The following is a 26,965-nucleotide window of genomic DNA, read 5'->3' as shown; positions in this document are numbered from 1 at the left end:
TATTATTGTAACCTTCGTTAAATTTTGTAAGGGGTTATAATAAGGCCCGCTATTTTTAGGAGCCTGGTATATAATTGTTCGTCCTCTATGTTTATTTTAATTTTAATATTTATATAGTTAAAGTTTGGGGTACTTATTGTTATTGTTAGTTGGATTATATTAATAAGTAGTATTTTAACGGTAATTTGGTTATTATTGGCCGTAAATTTATAATAGCCGCTATTTACTTCTATAACGTTATTGCTTTTAATATAGAAGTATTTAATATTTATTATTTAGAAATAAATAGAGCTACCGCTGAGTAGGATTTGGTGTGTATTAACCCCTTTATTCCTATTTACTTTAGTTTTCTGTATATTGCTAATTCCCTGTTTAGGGACGATACCTTTTCCCTATTTAAAAAATATAAAATGTTGGGGCCCCTTAGTATTACTATTGCTATTATTATTAGTAAATTTACTATTATTTATTAAAATGTCTCTTTCTTCCGTACTATTTCTATTGTAGTTAAATAGACCCTTAATACTTATTCTAGTTTATTAAAGAAGTTGAATAAAGCTATTGAAGATGTTTTATATATATTGTTTAATAATTATGTTATTTTGGCGATAGAGATTGTTGAAGTTAAAGAGTTCTTAAATAATATTTAATTTATAGTATATAATTATTCCGCCCTCCGATTGTGCTCTGTTTTAATTTAATTGCTTATAGGTTAATAATATTCGCTACGTCCTTTATTTTTATATTAGCGGAAAAGGTTTTGTTACCTCCTATAATACTTCCGATAATAATTTTAATTATTATAGCTTCTAATTAGCTACTTCTTTCTATATAGATAATAAAAATATTGGTATTATAAGTAATAGCGATAGTAAGGAGGATTATAAGTAGTTTAGCGAGCTGGAGTTTAATATTACGAACGAGGATGGTTAAAGAATTTATTAAATATATTTTCGGGGGTGGGGCTAATTATTGCGCTACCTGGTTGGCCTCCGTTCCCCTTTCTAGTTTATTCGGATTTTGATTTATATATTAATTTATAGGTTTTTTAATTACGTATCGATTACTGCTTATTTGCTATTATTTCCTTTTTCTACTTTTATCCGGGTTAGACTTTTTAGGGTAGGGTTAATTATTATATAACCCGGTCGGACTCTGCCCTATCTCCGGTAGCTACTTTTTTTATATTTTTTTATATTTTTTTTTTTAGTAGGTAGGTAGTATTGTTAAATGTTAGATAATTATAGAATTTAGCTTTCGGAATTTTTTTAGGTACGAATAGGATATATTACGGACTTTAAAATAAAATATAAATAGTATATATATTTAAATAATTGTATTATAATAATAAAAATTCTTATTCCTATTCCCTACTCTATACTTATAAATATAATTAAATTGCGCTTAGTAATATAACCGCTAGCTGTATATTCTACTACTTTATTTGGATAAAGGGTATAATAATCCTTCTTATTATTAATATCCTCTATATTTAATTGCGTGTATTTAAAATACCCCTATATTTATTCTACTTTCGTATTAATTTCCTATACGGTATTACATAGAAAGTTAGGAAAGTTTTTATTTAGGATATTATTATTGCTATATATTCGGTAGATACGTTTAAAGTACTATTTGAAATTACCGAAGTATGCTTCGATTAAATTATATTCGGGTAAATATAATAATAAATACTAAAGGAGAATACTTATATTACGGTATATTGTAAGGATATTAACGTTATAATATTATTTAGTGTTATTTATTATTAATATACTATTATAATTTAGGAATAGGTTTATTTTGGGTAATATACAATTCCTTAACTATATAATAAAACTATTTTTATCTATCTATCCTTTGAAAACGAATAATTCTAAGAGGCTATTTATTATAATTGTAGGTAAGAAATAGTATTGGTAGCTGCGAGTAAAATAGTTAATAATAATAGGAACGGCTCCTCTCGGGGTTTAACTAGTATAGTAAATACTATTTTTATGGTTAGTACTAGATTTATTATAGAATACGAATATTTCTACTATAAAAAGCGAGCTCTAGTATAGCTATTCTACTATTAATTTAGGTATTTATTAAATTGCCTTTATTTTTAATTTCTTTTTATTTTAGCGCTCTTCCTTTAAATACTTCAATATAGTTTATTCGGATACATATATATTATATTCGGTTGCGAAGAATCCCCGAATTTTATTTAGGTATAGGTCCAGCTTTAATATTAGTAGCTCGAGTATTTCCTTTATAATAGTTAGTAACGCTATATTAAAGTAGGTAATACTAATATATATATTTATAGTTTACTTTAGGAGTTTCCTAGCGTTTTGGCTACTACGACCCTATATAAATAGTTCGCCTGTAAGGTTGGTTATATTGCGAAGTTTGCAAATATATCAAGGAGTAATCCCCGTAGCGGCTATAATACTAGTGGTAGGCTTATTGTTTGCGACTATTATACGAATAATGTCCTTCTAGGTACGATTTGTATATCGCGGTATAGCGCTGCTCGAGGGCTTTAATTGTTACGAGCGACGTGGTTACAAGAGGCAAGCTAATACGTTGATTCCAGGTCTATAGTAGAATTACAAAATAAAGAAGAAAAGAGGGAAACGTACAAAGGTGTCCCCGGGATCTGGGGTTTTAACCCCAACAGCCCAGGTAGCCAGTATACGCTTTAGTAAATAGCGGTCCCATAACTTCGGTATTAGGCACCCGAACCCGTAGGCCGTACCTACCGTAGTCCATCCGCCAGTACCGTCACATCACCCCCCCAGTAGAAAAAAATTCGTCCCGAATTGTATAAAAATATACCTAACGCTAAATATATATAAAGTAGGTCCTCTATCCCGGTCCCCTAATTAAAACGTATAAAAAAGTCGCCGTTACCTTAGTTCAAATATAGTCGCTTTCTAAATAGAGGGGGGGTATCCTCGGGCCTCTAATTAATTCAATTAATTCCGGGCCCCCGCGCTATTCCTAACTACGCTAACCTTCCGCCGTAGTATATTAAATAATCCTCCTACTATATTATTTAAATCGATTATTAATATAGATCCTTACTTCCTTATACTAATAACCTATCTTATTAATCGTACTCCCTTCTTTAGGGCTATATTATTATCGTTGTAATTAGAGTTAAATTCCTCTATTTCTATTACCTTTAATTAATCCTCTAATTACTTAGGTAGGCTTGGTTATTCCGGGTATTAGTTATAGAATATTTTAATAAACCAAACCGAATTTTTAAAGCTCTACGCATTATAATATACCGGGTCTAAGTTACAACCCCACTAGCTTACTTAGTATTATAACCGGCCCCGGTAGGTTTTAAACGCTAGAATTTCCTTAACTTCCTATTCAATATCATCTCCCATATATTCCCCGGCGGATTCCTCTACGTATTGCCCTAATAGTAGATTATTAAAATATTTTCTCAACCGGTTTATATAGAAGACGTCGGTACTACGCTATCCCTCCGGAATTTCGAAATAATAAAAATACTTATACTTTTCTTTAATCTTAAACTATTAGTTAATTATTAGAAAATCCAACTTATAACTAAGTCTATCGGATAATTTATTCCTTTTAATAATTAGTACCTTATTTCCAACGTCAAAATCCAATATCCGCCGATATTAGTTTATTTATTTAATTATCCGCTTTTAGGCAGCCGAAATAAATTCCCTTACTTTAGTAACATAGCCCTAAATTCGTTTTACTACGCTTTATACTTCTTCTTAATTAAATTGCTCCTATACGGATATCTTTATTAAATTGGACTATACTTCCTAATTTAATATTCCTAATATAGGAAATCCCCTTAGTATTTTATAGGGCTATATACCGCCTAAACTCTTATAAGGTATACCCATCTATATAATATCTATAATTAGAATTACTTCTAACTAATTATCCTAAAAGTAATTTACAAAGGGGTACAACCGTTAGTCTAAGTATTTATTTATAATCTCTACCTAGCCGGCTATTTAACTATAACCTACTAAAGCTAATTTCTATTTAATATTTAGGATTTTAGCGAGTTCGTTCGTAAAGTCGGTAATGAATTAGGGTCCCCAATCGGACACTACCTCCTAGAGCAAGCTATATACCTAATATAGGCCCTTATAATATATTCTAGCCGTATTTCAAACCGTAATACTAATATAATAAAGTATAATCTATATTACCTTACTTAAATAATTAATAATTACTAATACGTTATTAAATCTCTAATAATCTTTTAATATAGATTTAAAGTCTATTATAAGGTAATACTAGGACCTTTCTACTAATAATAAAGGATATAATTCACTGGGTATCTTATTGTAAAAGACCTTTAAAATATAGTAAATTAAATAATTAGCTACGTATTAATTAATATTTCCCGTTATTCCTAGCTATTAGTACTAGGCGGCGACTAATCGTCTTATTTTATTACAACCGGAGTATATAATTATAATTTTCGTATAGAACTTTTATATTACTTTAATGCGTAGGACCCTTAGTAGGACTACGAATTTACTATATCTTATTAATAATTTTTTATACGCAACGAATTTATACCCATTTTCCCCCCTACGAACCATATTTCAATAAATCTCGAATTCGATATAAATCTTATTTTCTAGGATTAATTAATCTATTAGAATATAACCCTCTAGGAGTTCCTACCGTAATTTCGGCTTTCTAACTTCCAAATCTACTTCTATAACTATTATATTAATAATTATAATTACTAAGGGTATACAAGTATTAATAGCGGCGATCGAAGGGGTATTATCCGAATAAATTATAATACTATTATCGAGGGTCTTAAAAATACGAATTATATAATGCACTTCTTACTTAGCCTTCTACATCTTTAAATCCTCCGATTTTTAAAAAAATATATCAGCCGCTCTATTATCTTTACCTAACCGGTATAAAATTATAAAGTAGTATTAAACTAAAAACTTAACCTATTCTACTTATTGAAAATTAAATAAATATTTAGTACTAAAGTATTTCAATACTTTATAGTCCGTAATAACTAAAAACAGAAATTACAATTCTACGAGTTCCAATCTCCAATATTAGAGAGCATAGACAATAACTATTAATTCCTTATTATAAATAGAGTAATTATATTCTATACCGTATATAGTTTCTAAAAAGAAGGCTATAAGCTTCTAATCTCCCTATATCTCCTAAGATAGTACGCCTACAATAACCCCGTCGGAGGCATCCGTCTCTACCCGTATAGGGCGGTTATACTTAAAATAGGTTAAAATAGGTACATTAAGAAAGTAAGCCTTAAGATTTTTAAAAGCTATTTAATAATCTTTATTCTAATTATATTCCTCGCCTTTTTTCGTTAAGGCTATTAATAGTTTAGTAATATAATTGTAATCCTTTACAAATTTTCAATAAAAGTTACAAAAGCCTAGGAAGGATTGGATACCTCTTATATTAGTAAGGACTTACTAATCCTTAACAACGGCGATCTTTTAAGGATCGACCGCAACGCCGTCTTTACTAATAATAAATCCCAAGAACTTTATTCTTTCTACATAGAATTCGCACTTATTTAAGTCAATTTATAAATTAATTACCTCCAAGCGTGCTAATACCTTCTTTATATAGACCTTATATTCTTCTAAGCTATTAGAGAAAATAAGGATATTATCGATATAAGTATTATAGAAATTGTTTAAATAATTTATTAGGGTATTATTAATATAGTATTAGAAAGTAAATAATTTATTAATTAATCCGAAAGGTAGTACTTTATACTTATAAGCCCTATACCGGGTACGGAAGGTAATCAACTCCTTATTATTAGGGTATATTTATATTCAATAGAATATTTACCGGATGTTAATCTTTATAAAGATTTTAATTTAATTAATCCGAACAATAATTTCTTCGATAAGGGGTAATAGGTATCGATCCTTCCGTATAATTATATTCAATTTCCTATAGTCCACGTAGAAACGCAGTCCCCTATTAGCTTTAAGTGCGAAAAGGATAGGTATAACCTATAGTATTGAGCTATTTTTAATAAAGCTTTTCGCAAAGGTTTTATTTATATACTTCTAATATACCTCTAACTTATTAATAGTTATTTTATATAGCGGGCTATAATTAAATTCTTTTAATTTTACTCCCTCTTCTAATTTAATTTTATAATTGCTTAAACAATATTAGGGTAAAGTATTCAATTACTTCTTACTAAAAACGTTGAAATATTAATAGGTATATTCAAGTACTTCTTTCCTAACCCTCTTTCTTAATTCCTCTTCATTCTCAAATAAAGCTTAATCCTAGCGATATTAATCTTCAATAAACCGGTTTAATTCGTACAAACTAATAACGCCTATATATTTACGCTTAGTAAATTTTAAGAAGGCTTCCGCTCTTACAATTGTAAGATCGTTATAATATTTATACTATCCTATTCCGTCCCTCTTAAAATAATAATAACTATAAATATCCTCGCCCTAATAGAGGTTATCTTCCCGTTCTTTATTTAATATAATAATATATTCTTATTTTATAAATAATTTAGGTTCGTCCTATTCGGGAAGGGAATATTAATTATAGAACTCCCTTTCTATTTTAACAAAATCTTCGTTCTCTCCCTTTTTAATTAATTATATTTTAAAGTCTATAAATAATTCAATAAAACGACTTAATAGCTCCGGGTCCTTAGGATCTTCTAAAGTAAACTACTTTAGCTCCCGAATACAGCGTTCAATCTCTTTTAAGGTAGCAACTCTTATTTTCTCTACTTTTTCCTCCGCTTCCTCTTCTTCTTTAATTTAGGGAAAGATTAAATATTATATAACCGTATCAACTAGTACCCTATATCTTTACATCCAATACTTCCCTAAGATTAGATTGTAACTGGAGTTAATAATTATTATTATTTTATTAGGAAGGATATAATATTAAATCCAAATAATACTTCGTAAATATAGGTTAATTATTTCATTATATTACCCATTGTACCCTCCTACCGTATAGGGTTTAAAACCCTATAATTATTCAATTTATAGTTAATTAATTAGTTATTTAACAAATATTTTACTTACAAAAATATTCCTATTTATTCCTAAATTAATAAGTATATCTTTAATATCTAAAGTTTTTCTATTACTAGCTATAATATAGAATATAAGTAATACTTCCCTACTTAAATATACGTTTAGAAAATCCTCTTCTACCTTTATTACCCTTACTTCTATAATCTCTACCTTTACCGGGCAGATATTAATTGATTTATACCCTAGGAAGGAATCTACAATACTTAGGGTAGTTAGTTTTTTAGTTCCTCTACATCTTTCTCGGCTTTACAAGCGAACTACTCCACTAATTTATTAATATAATTAGAGTTACTACACTTATTAGGGCAATCTCTAAAACGATAGCCAATTTACTTATAAATAAAATACTTATTTTCTTTTAATAATTTGCAGGCTTTATCCTTTAATATATTAGGAAGACGCTAGTAACCCGAATTAGAGCCCGAACCCTTAATTATAAATAAGGATAAGGACGAACCCTTAGCCTTATTAGAAGTGTTCGATAAAGAAGAAGGGTTCTTAGTATCTCTATCCTTACCTTTATTCTTTTATTTAAACTTCTATAAACGCTAGTTATTTTTAATATACTTCTTTACTATACGTACAAAGGTTATAAAATTAATTATATTTTCCCTATAACCGAAAAGGAGAATATTCTAAATATTAGTCAGAAATTTCTAATTAAACTCTTACTTCTAAATATCAGCCAGACAGTTACATTCGCCAACTAAGTATACGAAGGTATTACAAAAATCTTAGAAGTTTTAACTTATTTTATACTACAATTCGTTAAATTCAAAAATAGCCTTCTCTTTATAATTATAATCGTAATACTCATTTTTAAAGTAATTTAATAGTTATTAGGATATTTTAAAGTAGTACGGACCGTTTTCCAAGTACGGTTCTAGGTCTTAGGCCGCCTTACCGGCCATATAATTCTCAATATACATCTTCTTAGCCTCATTATCCATAAAATAGTTAATATTAAACTTTAACTTATTCTAAATATAACAATACTATATATTAAAAGAAACAGTATCCTTATCCTTTTCGTTATAAAAGTATAGCGGGTCCTTTTTTTTAGCTAATAATCGGCTAGTATTGAAAGTAGAGAGGTTTAAAGCTAGAATACCTTTATACTTATTATTATTATCCGAATTATTATTGCATTACTTAGTAATTTTTTAAATAATTAAATCAATAGTAACTTTCTTCTTTTACTTCCGTAAATTTATATTCTCTTTAATAAATCGAATAATAATAATATTTAAATCGGCAATCTCTCTTTCCTTTAAAGCTACCTCCATTCTTAATTCTTCTACTTAAACTTTAATAATAATAAATATATCCTTAACTATTAATAGTTTACAATAAATTAAAATGAGATTGTACTTAACCTTATTTAACTCGGTTAATAACTTAGAGCACTTACAACATTCTTCGGAGTCCGACTAATTATAATTATAGTTACAAGGACGGTCGGATAACAGACTCCGGTCATTATATAAACTTTAATAGTTAGAACAGGAGTAATTACAATCCTCGGGGTCGCTACTATCTTTATCGTTATTATTTTAAATTTAACCGCCTATAATAGTATTTAGTTTAACGAATCCGAAGTAGAGTTCTTCGGTTAAATCGGTATTCTTTTCGCGTAGCAATACATTCTTATAACGCAACTTCTATAATTCATTTTAATACTCTATAATTATTACAAGAGTGCCAGAATTAATTAAAGTATTCTTAAGGAGAATTACTTTCTTCTTAAACTCGAAGTTCTTGTCCTCGGCCGTCTTCTAATAATTAAGGAAATTTATTATATACTTATATATCTTACTTAAATTAGTATTAAAGTTAATAATAATAATTTAATAATTATACTACTAAATGAACGTTACTTCCGCAAAGATAGTATATAGCTTAATCTCTTAGAAGATCGCTTTTAGGTTAGCGGAGTCCTAATAAATATTTTAGAATATTAAAAGGTTTACTAATAAAGGTCCCGCGCGTAATTTATCGCAATATAAATAATCCGACTAATACTCTTTACTAACGGCCGTTAATAATTGGAAGGCGAAGGAGGGACTATCGCCCTTCTTAAAATAGTACTTTACAATTATACTAATCTTCGTATATAAAAATTCGTATAAATCTTCTTTTTTAAAAGTATAACGAACGTTAGCTATTTTATTAGTAACTTCCTAATTGAAAAACGCGATCGCCTCTTCTACGTTATTAAAGGCCTCTTCGTTATTTAAATTAAATATATTTAGGGTCCTAAATTAAGCGTCCTATTTATCCTTAATAATAATAACGTTTAATAAATATTAATAGAAAGTATTATCCTATTCGACTACTAACTCGGAGGTAATAAAGATATCGTCGATATTAAAAACAACCTACTTAGCAGCAACCTTATCTTTTTAGGCTCTAATAACCTACTTCTAAACCTTATTAACTTAAATACTTATAGCGGTAGACACCTTTAACGTAGTATTCTACTTCTTCGGCGAGGCTTGGGCCGTCGCCTTCTCTTTGGGGGTATATACTATCGCGGGGTAATTTTCAGCGATACAATACAATCAAATTACTTCTTTTTCGAAATAATGGAATATTTGGTTTCCTCCCTGGAAAGTGTAAGATTGATCTTATGATTATTACGAGCGACGTAGTTACGAGAGGCAAGCTAATACATTAATTCCAGGTCTATAGTAGAATTATAAGATAAAGAAAAAAAGAGGGAAACGTACAAAGGTGTCCCCGGAATCCGGGGTTTTAACCCCAGCAGCCCGGGTGGCCGGTGCACGCTTTGGTGAATGGCGGTCCCGTGGCTTCGGTGCTGGGCACCCGAGCCCGTGGGCCGTGCCTGCCGTGGTCCATCCGCCAGTGCCGTCACATTAATTCGGTATTGTTTCGGGTTTGGCGCGGATAGATTTGCAATGGGAAATGGCTAATAAAAGTCGAAAATATCGCCTTTTTACAATTTCTGACCTAACCTATTTACCCAGATAATGGGGGTCTGAAATGCCCAATGCCAAGAAATGCCAAGATAGGGTCTGGCGTTTAGCGGTGGGAACGGCGGCAGGCTGACGGGGTGACGTTTTGGTAAGTGGGAGCTGTAGCCAACTTGCTTGGCATGCGCCCGCTGAGTGCTGGGTCGAGCTCCACGACCCCGCCAGCTGCAGGCGATTGGAGCAGCTGGCTCGTGCACGGGTTTGTTCCTTCTCGGTGGAATACCTAGCTTATCGATAGCGTGTTGTGATGGCGGCTTTAGTTCCTGTACCTTGATGGCCATTTTACACTAGTGTACCTACACTACACTCTTTTTGCGCAGAAGGCACGAACGAGTTTCACTCGACGGGGTCGTGTTACGCCTTCAGTTCCGCTCACAGGGCTTGTGGCATGTACCAATCCACGGGAATCGATAGGTTCACCTGACTGATGCGGTTGACGATATGCGCACTTGCCCGGAACAGGTGAAGAGAGCTGGAAATTTCTTCCGGTGAACTTTCACGATCGGATCTAAAACATGGTGAACTCCCCTCGACTAGTCATGTTCCAGAATGTCATCCCTGGACACGACCTCCTACTTCGAGACCTAGATCCATAACCTCGATATCTTTACTCGCTCCTCCTTACAGGTTTTTTCTTCTTTGTTGCTTCCATTCTACTACAACCTAGATCTTGCTTCCTGTCAGATCTACTTGTACCTACTGCCGACAGTGGCGGTTCAGACGCAGAGGTCGACGATATCACAATGGCGTCCCGGACAAAACGGATTTCAAACCTCCAAGAGGCTAATGTCAAAGCCTCGCGCTCAAAAGGTATGTAGATACTCCGCCTTGGAGCGCTATTCTTATAGTGTTTGCATCCGTCATGTATATGAGGGCGGACAACAAGCGTGGGTGTTCGGACTGGCACTGGGTACCACCCACCTACTTGTAACTATGGGAATGTGGAGGTCTCACATGCACCGAATATTCGACGCACTTGACCAGTCAGGGGCCGAGAGCGTCGAGCACAAACTCCCAGCGGCCGCCAAGTTGCCATCGACAGAGGCACAGCAGGGCAGAGTCACTCTATCGCCGCATGTACGCGGTACGTCGCACAGTACACTGCTTATACACCTCGCTCCAGAGTTGAGTTGAGTTGAGTTGAGGCTCTTCTCCAGTTGTGAGCAAACCAGGCAAGGTAGTGGGCAATACCTCTATGAGAAGTGCAAAATCTGCGACCTTCACTACCATTACTCTCGATACACTCTAGGAGGCGATTCAAAAATAGAGTCAGGCACCAAGCCACACTGTTGCCGCTGGATTCGGGCTGGTCCGCTGGGCCATGAAATTGGACGTTGGTCGCATCCCGTGCGAGACCCGGATTTGGCATCCGCAACATACACTCGCTACACACACCAGCACCCATAGAGCACTCTGGAACGGCATACTGCCTGTCCCAAGGGGCGTAAGCCAAGCAAGCTCTTCGAGACCTTCACCCTTGCTTTGTTCAAGATATGGGTACCCTACCTTACCTTGCTCCGTGCTATTCCATTTTATTATGCGGGTCGCCCTGCCTGGCTGTGCCGAGCTGTCGAAAGATCACGGGCGCTCCCTTCGAGACAAGAGACCTTTTTTCTTGAGACTTGCTTGCTTGCTTTCGTATAGGAAGCATTCTCCTCCGTTCTCGACATACCAAGCTTCTCTTTTTTTCTTTGACTTTTTCAGTCATCGCAACCATCGACATCATCAAAGACACCGGACGACACCAATACAATCGCAGCATCCCACGTCTACCTCTAGTAGTGGAAGACTACAGTACACTAAAGCTTCAACTTGGCGCCCCTCCTGACTTGCTAAAGTTCCCCTGCAAACGTCCCCGCAACCCCTCTCTCCCTTTCTCTCTTTGCGGCCGTCATAACGACAAAGCTTGAACCCACTACGCTACATACCTCTACATATCTACATACCTTACATTTCTACCACGACACCGGAAGTGGGGGACCGGCTGCTCACACTACTACTACTGTATGCTTTTGGACGGGACTTACTGTTAAAGTTGTCAGACCGGACATTCTGGACATAGTGGGCGGATGTGCTGACGAATACGTTTTCGGGAACTTACACAGTCGCGGCCAAGCCATTGGAGCCATTGTCACCACTGTTGCCCCTGGCCCTATTTACAGAAAAAGACTCCCCCGAAATGCCTACCTTGGGCGCAACGTTTGTCCCTGGAGGCTATGATGACTATTTCATGCCCGAAGTCGTCGCACCAGCCCCGCAACGGTAAGCCACTTTCTTGCCCGCCCTACAAGTGCCTCATCAATTTGACCGCAAATTATCAACTACATTTTGCGCCGTCGGGTCCGATCTACATAGTAATATTGGACCGGAGTTGCATGGCCTGCGAAATGACGAATCTGCTACAAGGCTCCGCCAGCAGGTGGAAAAGGGCTGAGTGGAGGGCTGAGCCGCTGAACGGCGAGCGCTGAGAGGCTAACGGACATGTTGCGATATGTTTCTACAGGGTAATGCCAGAGGTGCCTCAGAACATGCAAAAGGACATCCAACGCATGGAACTCGAAGCTCGCGAAGTCGATCCTCAAAAGAACAACGGCACCATCGGTAGTGCGAAGAACAGGGACCAACAACAAGACGAAAAGACGTAAGTCTATACCCGACCCTGAATCCCACCGACCGACCTGTCCAGGGGAGGGGATCCATACCGGTACGCTGGCTTCCAGCAGAGGGGGAGTTCCAGGATCCCTCCGTTCGGGTGGGGCGTTTATGCGCGTATGGCACATGTCGATGCGCTGTATACCGCAATCTATAAATGCAAGGTGACCTGCTGCTGACGGCTTGCCCAACCTTGGTGGGCAACAAACAGGTTCAAGCCTTTCCAACAACGCTCCGGCGCCCGGTCGACAGCCATGGACGCACCCTCGTTCTCCCCTTTCCCCAAGGTCAAGGGCGAGAACATCCCTCCGAGCGACGAGGAGAAGGAAGAGATCCTCTACCAGGCCCGCACCCTGGTCCTTCACTCCAACAATGTCTCGATGCAGGTGACATGGGCGCGCGACTCGTTGATTTGGGTCGACATAGCCCAGGAGGCCGCCGCCAGAGACTGGAAGCGTGACGGGAAGGGAAGGGAACGGCCATCGACGCCTACGACAGAGCACGAATTGCGCGTCGACGCTCTCAACATCATCGAGTACCTGGCAAGCCAAGATCATCCCGAGGCGAACTTTATGAAGGGAAAATGGCTGGAGTTCGGCAAGTTTGGATATCGCGAGAACAAGCGGGAAGCCTACGCCCACTACAAGAGGGCGGCAGAGAACGGATACGGTAGGGCCGAATACCGCATGGGCATGCTCTACGAAAACTCCAACGACATCCCCAACGCCATCAAGCACTACGAGGCTGGCGTGAGGATGAAGGATACCGCCTCCAACTACCGATTAGGCATGATACACCTCATGGGCCAGCACGGCTTCCACAAGGATATTCTTCAGGGCCTCGACATGATCCAGCTTGCGGCCGACACGGCCGATGAGGACTCTCCGCAGGGCGCTTATGTGTACGGCTTGCTTCTTTCCCGAGAGCTTCCCGACATTACCATTCCCGAAGACATTCTCCCGTTTGATTTGGTCGTCGCTCGCCAGTATATCGAGAAGGCGGCATACCTCGGCTTCCCCAAGGCACAGCTAAAAATGGGTCAGGCGTATGAACTCAGTCAGCTCGGGTGCGACTTCAATCCAACCTACTCCCTTCATTACTACGGCCTTGCCGCCCGCCAGGGGCAAAGCGAAGCCGCGTTGGGTGTTAGCAGATGGTTTTTGTTTGGCTTCGAGGGTGCCTTTTCCAAAAATGAGGCACTCGCGTACAAGTACGCTCTGGATGCAGCCAACGCCGGCTTAGCGACAGGCGAGTTTGCCATGGGATACTATCATGAAATAGGTATTCATGTACAAAAGAATGTCATCGAGGCACGAAAGTGGTACGAAAAGGCGGCCGACCATGGAAACAAGGATGCCATGACCAGATTGGATTCACTGAGCCAGTCCAAGACGCTGACGAAGCAGGACCACGAAACAACCACACTTACGCGTATCAAGTCTCAGCACGGCTCGCAGCGCGGCAAGCGTCCTGAGCGGTTCTCAAGACCCACGGAAGTGTTGCCTACCCTGAGTGAGGGTGATCCCGGCGACAACGTGCCTCCAGTTCCCGTCAAAGCGTCTCAGGGATCGGCAATCGGCCATGATCAGATTGACTTTCCGGATCCTGCACGAAACGCGAATAGACCGCCTGCCTTTACGGTCAATTTCGATTCGAACCCGAACCTGAACCTGAACCTGACCTTGCGGTCCAAGTCCACGGCACCGTATCCCGAGGACACTAGGCCTCCGCCGCTCAGAGCGCGTACTAACACGGCACCGTATCCGGAAGACGATATGCGTCACCCGTCTCCTCCACCACACATGCAGCAGAACTATCTGTCTGCGAAACCCCTAGCACCTCATTTCAACCCGGGAATCCGCCCGTCATCAAGCTCGGGTGGTCCACATGCCGACCGGCCAATGAGCGCTTTCGGGATCCGGCCTAACTCAGCCAACGGTCCTTCTGCACCACAAGGCCCCGGGCCTCGAGGCCGAGTTCCTCCCGGGGCAGTTGGTACTTGGGAACCACAGGTCTCACCTGGGTACAGACAACCCAGTCCCGGACCTGGCCCCGGCCCTGGCTCCGGCCCTCGACCTGATTACAGACAAAACAGCTATCGTCCTCCACATGATGTCGGTCCCGGACCCTCGCCACAGCGGATGAGTGGAGGTGCTGGTCCCGGCATTCCGCCCTCCGCTGCACCCATTGGCGATCCTATGAGACAAAGACTGCAGAAGCCCAATCCGAATGCTGGCAATTATCCTCCGGCTCAGCAGGTTGGAGGTGCCATGCATAGTCCTCAACAGAGTCCAGGCCTACCGCCCGTGATGAGTGGTGGCGCGCAACCAGGCTATGGCTCTAGGACAAACAGCAACAGACCAAACAGCGATGCTTACGGTCATGGGCAGGGTGCTCCTCCTATGCCTGGGCGGTTCCCGACCGGCACTCCGACTCCCGGGAACGGTGGTCCCATGCCAAGGCCAGATAGATTGGACAGTCTAGCTACGGGAGGCAGACCGGGTTCGAATGGAGGCCAAGGTCCATCTGGAGCTGGAATCGGAAGGATAGCAAGCGCACCGCCAGTACAGCAACACCAACCGCCTCACCCACATAGTAAACCTACCCATAGTCCTGGACCTTCCGCGAGTCCGACGCCGAGCGCAGCCAGCACGACAAGGCTGCCGGGGCACGGGGGCGCTGGTGGGAAATCCAACAATGAGCATCCCGATGGCAAGACTGTCGGAAATGGACCGGCTACTTTTGAGGAGATGGGCATCCCGCAGGGGAAAAACGACAGCGACTGCGTAAGTTTACTTCTCCTGGCTTTTGCTTTCCTCTATTCTTTTGGACGGATTCTAACAAGGGTTACAAATAGGTTGTAATGTAAGGTCGCGGTGTGCGCGCTTCTCCTACCTTCGCGTCGATAATGCTGGTAGGATCTGATACCCAGCCTGTAGCTCCAGGATCATTGCGTTGAGTTTGCAGGGAGTTGGCGGAGTTGTGCGTGTATGTTTAAGTAGGTGACCTATTTGCTGGTTTACTTTGGTCAGCTCAGCGAGACTGTTAGATGGGGGGTAGGAGCTGCCGCAACTATGTTCGCGTGAACTCCCGCTCGTTTAGAAATGAGTTGTAGTCCTCTTTATTCCGGGCACAGTGGGAGAGAAGCGATAGCGACTTGCAATGAGGAAAAAACATGGAAGTACAATTAAGTAACACGACCTGTGCAAGATGGTAACGATATGTGGGCGCTCTACTGTCGGGACTGATTGCTGAAGGTCTGCATCATGCTTGCCTGCACGGCCAAGATAGGAGAAGGCACTGGTCTATATAGTCTAATGCACGCTATGTGCAGTAGAAGGAAGCGATCACGACGATGGCTGACGCACAAGGAGTTCAGGACTAGTGAGGAAGTCATTTCCAGGCTCAATGGCTGGTTGTGTGCCGGGCTGGTACGTAGAGGTGAATATAACGCAGCCGCCCCTGAACAAACGGTTTAAGTCAATGTGTCATCCTGTAAAATCAAGTTCTTTTCTGGACACTCTTTGATCCCCTCAGATATTTTGCCTACTGTTTGACTGCACATGCTTGGTAGGAACGTTCCGGCTGCGTGGCTGAAGGGAAAATGACATTTCCATCTGATCTATGGCGGCGCCTCAAGCAGCACCCATCCCAGCAAGCTCGCCGCCTCCCAAAGTTTCCGCTTCGACACCGCCGGTGCCCGATGCCTTCGCCCTCCTGCCCTGCCCAAGTTCCGTCATGATCCACTCATACATTGCCCACTGCACAGCATTGACGATGAAAGCCCTGACACTACAGACCGCCAACCCCCTAAAGAACGGCTTGACCCCGCCCTCTCTGTAGGTCAACTTGGCGACTTCCCAAGCTCCCAATGGCCTTTGCTTCCGCTGGCTCGCCGTCCTGTCCAAGAGTGCAGTTTGCTCCCCTTGGGTTTCGATAACACCCGAACCCGAAGCAAGTGGAAGTGGAAGGATCCCCTGGGTCTGCACCCGTGTCTTGATCACGTCCAGGGGGAAAATGCTCGCCCAAGTGATGATTCCCGCCAGTCCACCGCAGAGAAGGACGCGGGTTGCTTCGGAGGTCAAGATACCTCCGGCCTGAGAAGAAGAAGAAGAAGAGGAAGAGGAAGAGGAAGCAGCAGCAGCAGCCACCATCCATCTCGAACTCAACTCATAACTCCAAAAATAGAAACCGTACCCGATACTATCCCTCAGCGCCGTCACCGCCCCGCCAAAGTAAAGGCCTTTGATTCCTTGGGTGCGGAGGACGTGTTTGGTGACTTGCCATGATGATGATGATGACCCTTTTTTCTCTGTTCCTACAATCCCTATTCCCCCCCTCCTCCTCCTCCTACTACTACTACTACTACTACCTTGGATTGTCCCCCTCCTCGATCCTTGCTGCCCCTGCTGCTGCTGCTGCTGCTGCTGCTCCTCTGCTGCAAGTTGAACCCGACACTTGATCAACTCGGTAGGCGTGCTCACCACCCACGTAGCCAACCCGCCTACGGCGCCCGCGATCCAGGTACTCCAGAGGTTGACGCCCGTTTGTAAAGGTAGAGAGGGGTCGATTCCGAAAACAAAGTGGTTGATGGCTGATTCGGTTCTGTTGTAGGAGACGAATAAGAGGGCGTTGAGGGCGCCGTAGCCGAGGACCGGGGCAGCAGTGCCCCTGAGGAAGGGCCGGATCCACGAGGTTGTTGATGGTGTGCCTGAGGTGGTTGGCGGTGCTGCTGCTGCTGCTGCTGCTGCTGCTGCTGCTGATGGTGGTGGTGACGGGGTTGAGTTTGGGATTGGGGTGGGTAGTAGGGAAGAAGAGGAGGAAGACGACGACGAGGAAGAGCCGCCGCCGGCTTGGAGGCGGACCTTGAGAATGTCAAGCGGGTTGCCGATGACGATGCCTATGGCGCCGGAGACGTATCCGGCCCAGAAGTCGGCGGACATGGTAGTACGCTATGTACCATACCACTGCCGCCGTAGGGCCGTTCAAGGTTTAGCCAATGGTGTGTCCTGAAACACTGGGCTGACTGCGCGGGACACCTGGCCTGCAGCGCTTCAGCTTCAGTTCCGCGCTCGGGCTGGCTTTGGTTTCTGGCTGTCTGTCTGTCTGGGACGGTGGTGATCCGATTGGTTGTCACTCGTCAGAGCACATCTGCTGTTTCGGGCTGGAGTAGGTATTGATTCTTCTTCAACACCAGGAACCAATCCGACATCCAGATGTTTGAGCGCGAAGTTGGTGATATAGAATGTCGTAAGCACTCCCGTTGGTGTTGGGCCAAACAGGTCCTACCCTAGTAGAGATATCTAGCTGGAGAGATGCCGAGGTAACTGTGACGAATTTTGGGCTCGGCCTCCTGTCCGGTGCGGTTGATAAGGTAACAGCTGGGTTCCGTTGACCTGGTCTGCACATATTAAACTTCGCTGGACCGACTGAACACGACTTGAGATAAAAGCAAGTTAGAGTCTGGGATTCTTCCTTTTTTTTCCTTTCTTTGTGACCATTTTCACGCCCGGAGATGGAAGGATTCGACACGGTACGTAGCATCAAATAGTGGGTCCCCCGGCGGCGCACACCGTAGGCACCCCCGCCCCGCCGTTTCCCCGGATTCTCGGGTCTCCACTCTGTGTGACGTTGGTGCGGGATCCGAACCGGGCGGCAGGACGTGCACCGACGGACATGGCATAGCGCGGCGTAGATGGGGGGATTGGGGAGTACTACTATGTATCTATGCCACCAGGAACATACATGCAACAAGTGAAAATGTCAATCGGCAATCATTATGTACGAGACGTAGGTACAAGTGTGATTGTATATATGAACCCCTTGGAGACCCTCAACATTCGGCTTCCGACAGCCTCACCCGGCGAGTTCCCGCGTTGTTCACATCGCCCCCCTTCCATCATCCCCTTCACCTTTCTTGCCCCGTTCCTTGTCCATTTTCGCTTCTGTCTTTCTTCCTTCCTCCCTCATCCTCACTTAATCTCCATCTCCCCAAACCTCCCATGCCCCGTCTCCCTCTCATGCTTCGCCGCATCCTTCGTCCCCTGTCCAATCCATCCACACCCATCCATCTCACACTTGATCACAAAATCCGTCGTGTCCGTATAATAATGCATCCGCTGCAACTGCTCCGCCAACTTTCTCGCCTTATCCAACACTTCCTCGTCCTCCGTGCTCCACTTTGTCACGTCCACCTCGACGGGATAACTCAGATCCATGGCAAAGGCGATACGATCGTAGTGGATGCCCGAGTAGAGAATCAGGATTCTCAGGCTCTTGCCCTCGCCGAACCGGTCAACCCGGAGAGACTTGACGTCGATCGAAGAGATTTCAATGTTGTAAATGTCCGAGAGGATGGACAGCTCAATGGCGCCGCCCCAGACGTCTGACTGCAGCATGCGGGAGGCGTAGACCGAAGGCGGGGAGCCAAGGATCGCGGCGGTGTACTCGGTGGGGTGGGAGAGGATGTAGTTGGATACTTGGCGACGGAGGACGGCGGACGGGTTGGCGATGGAGAGGGCGCCGCCTACTGCTGTGACTGTTATGGTTGTCAGAGGCGAGAAAGTGAGCGAGTGAATGAGTGGGATGAGTGGGATGAGAGAGTGAATGAGTAAGTGAGTGCGTGCGCAAGGGGGCGGACGGGCGGTGGTGAAATGGGTTATGAATGGGTGTGAAGGGTGTGAAGGGTGGTGAAACTTACACATGCAGCTGTTGTCATCGGGCATTACGCGGAGGACTGTGTCGTGCAGGGCGGGTTTCTCCGTTAGGATACACTCATCACAAGTTATACGAACAATCGTATAGGGTAATCAGGATTTGCTTGTAGAGTGAGCGCTCACCAAGATATCCGCCTCTTTCAGGCCACTCAATGGACGTCTCATCCGGCTCAATGCCCTTTGGGGTGAACTTGGGCTTTTCTGGCTCTGCCGCAGGTAACGAAGCAGCGCTTTCCAGAGGAGCCACGACAATTGTCTCTCCGCGCAGCTTGAGGTCCTTGAGCGGGGTGACTTTCTGCGCTTCATTGCTGATATCGAGATCTTTTAGGGGGTAGCCATATTTCAACGAGAACTTGTCGATCTTGGTGGCCGTCCTTATCTGGACCACCAGGTCTTGCAAGATGGACTCGTCGTCGACTTCAAGGCGGGTTTGGCCGCTGGGGGTCCTGAGGCGTAACTGAATTTGCGGCATTGGTCTCACTTGGCGTTGGTGATGGTGTGCTAGTGTTGACAACAGTATACTTTGAGGATAGGTGATACGGTCGATGTCCTGGATAGAGATCCGCCGTGAGATTGGATATGGTGGATAATTTATCTAGGTTTGGGTGAAAGTCGAGAGTTATATTCAAAGCTGGCCAAAGAGGTCGACGCAAGTGCAGAGACCATTTGGTGGGTATATAAGAGCTTCCGTCAGGTTCCTGTCCTGGTTCGGATAGTGATATGGTACCTCTATGCGCCGATGTGAACGGAAGGAGGGCTGTACCGGCGGTGTGGTGCTCTGTCTGCGCAAGTTAGGATGGATGGTAAGCTCTTCCTTGTAACTACGGTTTCCCAAGACTCAAGGTGTACCTTTCCAAGAGAAAGGTTATGGGTCTTTTAGTAGTCAAGTGGAGGAGGTGGACAAACCAGGGGTCAAGGTACACACAAGCGGAACAGTTCATGCAAGCGCGGCCAGATCGAAGTATGTCACGATGTCAACCCAGATGGGACGAGAGCAAGCTGCAACCTCAAACTGCCCTGGTTGGTTCGTCCAACAGTTTGAAAGACAAGGAGTCCAGGTGACAAGATTGATGTTGCTGATGAGGTGTCATTCTTACAGCTTACGGTACTAGTAGTGTATCAATAAGGGGGGAGAGGTACAATGCGGGAACCGTTCAAGCTGATGGGGGGAATTCCCACAACGAACGGGGCGTGAAACGTCACTGTGGGTTGGCGACATGATTAGCGCCCATGCCCGTACACTAGAGGTACGTGACACTTTGACCTGAGCTGTATGGCACAGCAGAAACACCACGCGGTCCGGTTCCTCTTTTTCGGACTGCCATGTGGATGTTGCGTCGACACGATCTGAAGTGTACAACGGATGACACACGTACGTAGAGGTAGTACCTATACCTCTAGTTACCCCTACTTGTATGCAGTAAAGTCCTCAGAGACAGAGGAGCCCTACGTATAGAGTCCCGGTCTTATAAGATCGATATATGTAATGTAATGTAACAGGCAGTCCAAGCATTTAAGCCCCGCCCAAGCGTTGAGCAAGGCGCTAAGCAGCTGCTCTGCCCACCGGGGCTCACCCCCTCCTCCCCGCCCGTCGCGGGGCTCGGGGCCGCAGTGGATCGGCCTTTCCGGGCAATCACGCACGGTCCAGCCCACACAGCATGGAACCTTAGCTAAGTACATAACAGATGGTCAGGGGTCATGCATTCGTGGCAGGCGATCAACTGAACCCGTTACTGTCAACCTACCTAAGCAACTAACGAGGGTTTGGCGCGTCTAATAGCACGTTTAAGACGTTAAGGTGCGGTTAAGGTGGACTCCCAAGGGAACTGAAGTGCTGGAGGCGACGGACAAGCGACCCAACCAGCCAGTCACTGTCAATGCCGCAATCGACACCAATTGGACCCTCGTCTTGGTTTCGCGTGTTTCCCCAGGAAGAGCTAGCCATCACTACACTACACTACACTACTTTCTACACGAGGTATCCTTGGTGGGCATCTTTTAGGAGATCGTCGTCCTCTTGGTTTCTGCCATCGACGCACACAGACTGACTCGCGGCCCCGGCAACGGTACCCCAATCAACACCCACCAACAAGAACAACAGAGCCAACACGCCAACCAACTACTACTTCTACTACTACTGCTACTACTACTGCTACTACCACTACTACTGCTACCTTAGACATAGGGTGTGGCTTGGCTCCAGCAGCGGGCGTCTGAACCTGTGTCTGTGTCTGTGTTCTGGACTGCGCGTGGAGAACCGTGTATGTGTGAGGGAGAGCACCTGCTGCTGCTGCTGCTGCTGCTGCTGCTGCTGCTGCCGCTGCGTGTTTGGTTTGTCTGGCGGACGGAAACACCTTGGAGAAACACAGACAAACCGACCGGGGAGAGGAGTCTAGGAGTCCACCCTTGCGCTACCGTCCCAGCTCTCTACACTACAATCTGCCCTCCCGTTACCACATCCCCGTAGCTTGCGTACCTACACTAGCTTGCGTAGCCGCGATGCCCACTTTGCGCGAGCGCCCCAGCAGAGGCGACTCCTCCCCCGCCAAGAGGAACACCACTTCTTCAGCTGCTGCCCCGACCAGGACAGCCGCCAGAACCACCCCCAGAACCACGCGACGACAGTCCAGCAACACCAATAGCAATATTATGGCTGCTGCCCCGGCCCGTGACGCGATCGAGGTACGCGAGTCCATCGAGGCCAAGGGCGACGTCGATGACGATGTAGACATGGAGGATGCCGATGCCAAAGACGACGAGCCGCGCAAACCCACCGACAAAGACCAAGATGCGGACATGGCCGATGACCGAGAAGACGACGAGGACGAGGACCACGATCAGGACGAAGAAGACGAAGAAGAGAGTGATTCTGCCAAGGATCTCTTACAGCTAATCAGAGACACGTCCGAGTACCTGTGTCGGTACACCATCAAGGTGGATGGAGAGTCAGTCACCCTCTGCCCCCTGCTGCGCTCAGGTACTCATGCTGTGCCTCGCGAACCTATCGGCACGCTAACCATCTTGTCTGTAGGGACTACGAGATTGCCTCTGGCTTCCAGAGGTTAGTCAACAAGCGGAGTCTTCCCGATTACTTTGAGGTTATCAAGACCCCCATGGCCTTCAGCACCATCAGGGTAGGTTGACATGTTTCGCTGCCCTGCACTCATGAAGCCAGAGCTGACCATGTTTCTTCGCAACACTGCAGGGTAAGCTGGGCAAAAAGAGCTACACAAGCTTCAACGAATTCGTTCAAGACGTGACGCGCATATGCCACAACGCACAAGTTTACAATAGACCCTCCGCCCCCATCTTCTCCGACGCCGGTCGGTTGCTCGAGGTTTTCAAAGGAAAGCTTGCCGAACTCGTCCGGAAGGGGGACATTACCGAAAAAGACGCCGAGATCCCCGACTACGGTCCGTTACCCGAGTTTGAAGATTCGCCAACCCCCGAAGAGGAAGAGGATGAGGAAGAGGAGGAAGAGGAGGAGGAAGAATCAGAATCGGATGACTCGGATGCTGTCGACTCGGATGGGCGGCGCCGGCGTGGACGGAGACGCGGTGGCCGGTCTCGAAGAAGGAAACAAGATGACGACGATGATGAGGCCCAAAAGAAGCACACGAGACCCCTCAAGGTCCTCACGCCGCAAGAGGCCAGGATACAGGCCCTACTCAAGGGGCTGCGGAAATTCAAAAACGAAAATGGCCATGTGCGCATCAATCACTTTCAGAGGCTCCCTGACAAGTCAGAAAGCCCGGGTTACTACGCCGCCGTGCGCAACCCAATTGCGTTGGATATGATCATCAGGAAGCACAAGCGTAAAAAGTACCAATATCTCGACCAAGTCCTCCAGGACCTGGAACTCATGTTTGAGAATGCCAAGCTCTTCCACGAACAGGGGAGTGAAGAGTATGAAGATGCGGTTGAACTACAAAAAGAGGCGCGCGCCCTCACGGAGCAGGAAAAGGCCAAGCCCGACGATGACTTTCGCGACGCAGATGGAAAGCTGCCCTTGGACAGCATTGAGCACGGAGGCGAGCTGTGGCGAGTGGGTATGTGTTCATGCATCCGGGCCCCAAGGAAAAGCGCCAGCGCCAGCGCCAACCATCTTGAGTTCAGATGACTGACTATGACTATAGGTGATTGGGTTCACATCCGTAACCCCAACGATCTTTCCAAGCCCATAGTCGCGCAGATCTACCGCATGTGGTCGGACAAGTCTGGCCAGAAGTGGGTGAACGCCTGCTGGTTCTATCGCCCAGAACAGACGGTCCATCGCTATGACAAGTTCTTTTACGAGAACGAGGTGGTCAAGACAGGCCAGTATCGCGACCACCGGATCGAAGAAATCGAGGACCGATGCTTCGTCATGTTCATTACCCGCTACCCCAAGGGCCGCCCTCGCGGATTGCCCTATAACAAGATGGTGTATGTCTGCGAGGCGCGGTACAACGAAGAGAAATGCAAGTTCAACAAGGTCAAGACGTGGTCCAGCTGTCTGCCCGAAGAGGTTCGCGACCAGGACTATGAGATGGATCTCTGGCCTGTGCCGCGCACCATGAGGAAGATCCCCAGTCCCATCAAGCATCTGCTGCAAGCCGACGCCAAAGAGACGGACGACTTGCCGAAACCGACGTGGAGAAGCCCGAATGCGCCTCCCCTCATTGGGGCGGTCCATCGTCGCCCTCGTGAGCCCAATGTAAGCGAAGCTGGTTTCTTTGAGCGTCATTCTCTGAATTGTTTTCTGTTGCGAGGTGGTTGCCAGGCCCATAGGAGCCGCTCCCTCCAGAGAGGAGCAGGAGAGCAAACAAAGTGGCTCTCAATGCGTGCTTTTGAGAATTTTCCCAACCCCACATTCATCCATCCCATTCACCTGTTCCTCAGTGCTTCTTCCTGGTTCTGTCATTCCGTCCTTTATGTTTGATTTCACTCCTCGTTCGCAGCCTCACTCTTCATGACTCGACCCATCCCGCTCTCCCACGTCCGGGTCATCCCTCGTTTCGTTTCCGTTCGAGACCGAGGCTAGTGCCAGAGTCAACCTGTCAGTGCCTCCCTTGTATTGGTTTTTTTTTTTTTCTTTTTCTTTTCTTCTTTTTTTTTTACTCTCCCTCTTTCAACATGTGTTTGTCTCAGTTTTCTCCCCTCCTGCCACTTCCTCTACTATCCCTTGAACTGGGTTACCCTCTTTCAGTTCTCTTTCACTCATCCTTGTCAATTTTTTCTCGTTCCCATTGCCTCTTGCCGCGCCATCGATCCTCGGCACACACAACGAAGTTTCCCTGCGCGCTTCCGTCAAACCTTCTTTGCACTAGACAAAAGCTTGTCACACCTCCCTGCTCCTCCTCTACCTCCACTGTGGGACAGACTAGTAAGAAAGCGTTGGAAAGGAAGCGTGTGAAGTAGTAAGCTGACGACAGATCTCTCGAACAAGGAGTCGCCTCCGCCAGAAGCTCACCCAACATTCATCGCGCCTGTGCCGCTGGCTATTGGTCCTGGCCCTGGCTCCGGATCATCGCACCGTCAGTCCTTCTCTGGTGGTGTTCCAGGAACACCAACATTCCATCCGTCTGTCGCTCCCGCGCCTGGACCTGGTGGACACGTCGCGTTTGGAGGTCAACATTACGTGCAGCATTTTGCACCACGGCAACAGCAGCAGCAGCAGCAGCAGCAACAGCAGCAGCAGCAGCCGCCACCCCAGGGTCACGGCATCGCTCCTCACATCGTCCAGATTCACGGTCATCCGCAGTCGCACCCGCCGCCGCCGATCCATCAGTATCAACCGCAGCTGCAACCACATCCCCATCAGGGTCTCCATCAGCAGCCACTAGGACCCCAGCACCAGCACCAGCCAATGCCCGGCATGCCCATGCACGTGCAGCCCCATCATCCCGGGATGCCCCCGATGCAGCCAAGCCCCCATTATTACCCACACCAGCAGCCTCCTTCTTACTCGCACCAACAACCTCCTCCGTACCACGGTCCCGGGCCACAACACGTCCCAATTCCTCAGCCTCCACACCAGCCGCCGCCGCCGCCGCCGCAGCAACAACAACTTCAACAACAACAACAACAACAACTTCACCAGCCCTACCAGCAAATTCAATACATTCACCACGGCCCCCCGACCACACAAAGCCAGCTCGCTCCGGCGCCGCCTCCCGGGCCCCAGTACGACCCCCATCACCCACATTCCAGGCCGGTGCACGCGCACCCGCCACCACCACCACCACCACAACAACAACAGCCCTTTGGAGTCGGTCTACCGCACCACCCTGGTGTACCCATAGGCTTGCCGGTAGCGCATCACTCCCATTCTCATCCGCAGCCGTCGCCAATAGCGCCCAATTTCCCCACGCCCAACAGGCACCACCAGCCACCTCCGATGGGAACTCCCATGCAGCAGCACCCACCAACCATGCCACAGCAGCTCGCCCCAGGTTCGGCCGCTGGTAATGCGTACAACGCGCCGCGTGCCCCCGAGGTCTACACCCTTGCCGAGAACATCGACAGTGAGATCCCGGAGGAGGTGAAGAAGCAGTTTCAGACGGACGACCAAGGACGTGTCCTCTTTTTCACCGCGCCGCCCCTTAACCGGGCTTCTGTTCGCAATGGTGGCGTGGCGGAGCAGTACGCTGGGTTGGGTCACAGTGTTCACTGGGAGAGCATCAAAGCTCTCAAGGAGGAGCGGAGGCGCAAGAGGAAGGAACGGGATGAGGCGCTGCAGGAAGAGGCAAACAAGCGCAAAGCTGCCAAAACAGCCGAGGCCAAGGCGAATGGCGAAGGGGATGAGCACAAAAAGGCACTGAGTCTGCTGGAGGAGGGCATCCTCCAGTGGTGCGAGCAGATGCAGAAGGGGACGAAGCATTTGGAGGAATTGCTAGGGGGCAGGGAGGGGTGGGAAGAGATGATGAGGCAGAGTAAGGAGGAGAACAAGGGGCTAACGGAGGCGGAGATTAGGAAGAAGAGTTTAAGGTGGTGGCTTGAGGATCAGATCAAGAAGGGCTTGGTCACGGAGGAGGAAAGGAAACAGATGGAGGAGGCTTTTCTGGCCGATGCAAAGGGTTTGACGAGCGTCAAGGCAACGGGGTTGAAGGCTTAAAAACATTCGGATCCCAAGCCAAGTTGAGGTTGAGGTCACTTGTAGCAAAGGAACGGAGTAGGTTTGCCGTACTGGAAGCGTTTATGATGGATGGGGTTTCTGGTTGGGACGGCGCCGTCTACTTGGGTTAGCCCTGAAGTCTCTTTTGTCAGTACTACTCAGTAGACGATATCTCGGCCATCACATGGTTTCATTTTTAGCCTCGATTCTGCATGTTGTTAACTGTTGGGAATCAAAAGGAATATACGGAACTCGGATGTTTGGCAGAGGGAGTTGTCTGGTTAAAACTGGTGAATATGCTTGGGAGTACATCGTTAATTACAATTTCCAAACTAGCTGGCGGAGTTTTGTCGGCTTCAAAAGTTTTTCACTATAGAGTATCACCAAAAAGCATAGGTATTCCCCCCTGGA

The 26,965-nt window shown here is 45.4% G+C and overlaps 5 protein-coding genes across 9 annotated transcripts; 2 read left to right on the top strand and 3 right to left on the bottom strand.

Annotated features, from left to right (window-relative positions):
- Nucleotides 1-9,530: 9,530 nt before the first annotated feature.
- On the bottom strand, nucleotides 9,531-10,371 carry NCU02350 (hypothetical protein; the record flags this gene model as incomplete). Its single annotated transcript, XM_954678.1, has 3 exons — nucleotides 9,531-9,624; nucleotides 9,827-10,026; nucleotides 10,360-10,371. The coding sequence occupies 3 exons, from the start codon at nucleotides 10,369-10,371 to the stop codon at nucleotides 9,531-9,533; spliced, it is 306 nt and encodes a 101-aa protein (XP_959771.1).
- Nucleotides 10,372-11,637: 1,266 nt separating this feature from the next.
- Nucleotides 11,638-16,289, top strand: NCU02351 (chitin synthase regulator 3). Of its 3 annotated transcripts, none has more exons than XM_011396842.1 (5): nucleotides 11,638-12,094; nucleotides 12,196-12,352; nucleotides 12,594-12,731; nucleotides 12,954-15,528; nucleotides 15,600-16,289. In XM_011396842.1, the coding sequence occupies exons 2-5, from the start codon at nucleotides 12,270-12,272 to the stop codon at nucleotides 15,609-15,611; spliced, it is 2,808 nt and encodes a 935-aa protein (XP_011395144.1). In that variant the 5' UTR covers nucleotides 11,638-12,094; nucleotides 12,196-12,269; the 3' UTR covers nucleotides 15,612-16,289. The 3 variants fall into 3 exon arrangements, with proteins under 3 accessions (XP_011395144.1, XP_011395146.1, XP_011395145.1); XM_011396844.1 differs by having other exon boundaries at nucleotides 11,638-12,124; XM_011396843.1 differs by having other exon boundaries at nucleotides 11,638-12,352.
- Nucleotides 16,221-18,232, bottom strand: NCU02352 (solute carrier family 25 protein). The gene has a single exon (XM_954680.2). The coding sequence runs from the start codon at nucleotides 17,683-17,685 to the stop codon at nucleotides 16,378-16,380; it is 1,308 nt and encodes a 435-aa protein (XP_959773.1). The 5' UTR covers nucleotides 17,686-18,232; the 3' UTR covers nucleotides 16,221-16,377.
- Nucleotides 18,233-18,441: 209 nt separating this feature from the next.
- Nucleotides 18,442-20,587, bottom strand: NCU02353. 3 transcript variants are annotated; one of them, XM_011396847.1, is made up of 4 exons: nucleotides 20,365-20,587; nucleotides 19,582-20,240; nucleotides 19,443-19,478; nucleotides 18,442-19,280 (listed from the first exon to the last, which is right to left on the bottom strand). In XM_011396847.1, exons 2-4 carry the CDS (start codon nucleotides 19,928-19,930, stop codon nucleotides 18,715-18,717), a joined length of 951 nt encoding a protein of 316 aa, XP_011395149.1. In that variant the 5' UTR covers nucleotides 19,931-20,240; nucleotides 20,365-20,587; the 3' UTR covers nucleotides 18,442-18,714. The 3 variants fall into 3 exon arrangements, with proteins under 3 accessions (XP_011395149.1, XP_011395147.1, XP_011395148.1); XM_011396845.1 differs by having other exon boundaries at nucleotides 19,582-20,236; XM_011396846.1 differs by having other exon boundaries at nucleotides 19,582-20,587.
- A 751-nt stretch (nucleotides 20,588-21,338) lies between these two features.
- Nucleotides 21,339-26,964, top strand: pbd-1 (porin-binding domain protein-1). The gene is made up of 5 exons (XM_954682.3): nucleotides 21,339-22,403; nucleotides 22,490-22,592; nucleotides 22,664-23,507; nucleotides 23,595-24,154; nucleotides 24,887-26,964. Exons 1-5 carry the CDS (start codon nucleotides 21,958-21,960, stop codon nucleotides 26,552-26,554), a joined length of 3,621 nt encoding a protein of 1,206 aa, XP_959775.3. The 5' UTR covers nucleotides 21,339-21,957; the 3' UTR covers nucleotides 26,555-26,964.
- The last annotated feature ends 1 nt before the right edge of the window (nucleotide 26,965 follows it).

Source organism: Neurospora crassa, linkage group VII, assembly GCF_000182925.2.
Source record: "Neurospora crassa OR74A linkage group VII, whole genome shotgun sequence".
Classification (NCBI taxonomy): Eukaryota; Fungi; Ascomycota; class Sordariomycetes; order Sordariales; family Sordariaceae; genus Neurospora; species Neurospora crassa.
The sequence above is the reverse complement of the archived record's forward strand: the minus strand, read 5'-3'. Positions and strand labels throughout refer to the sequence as shown.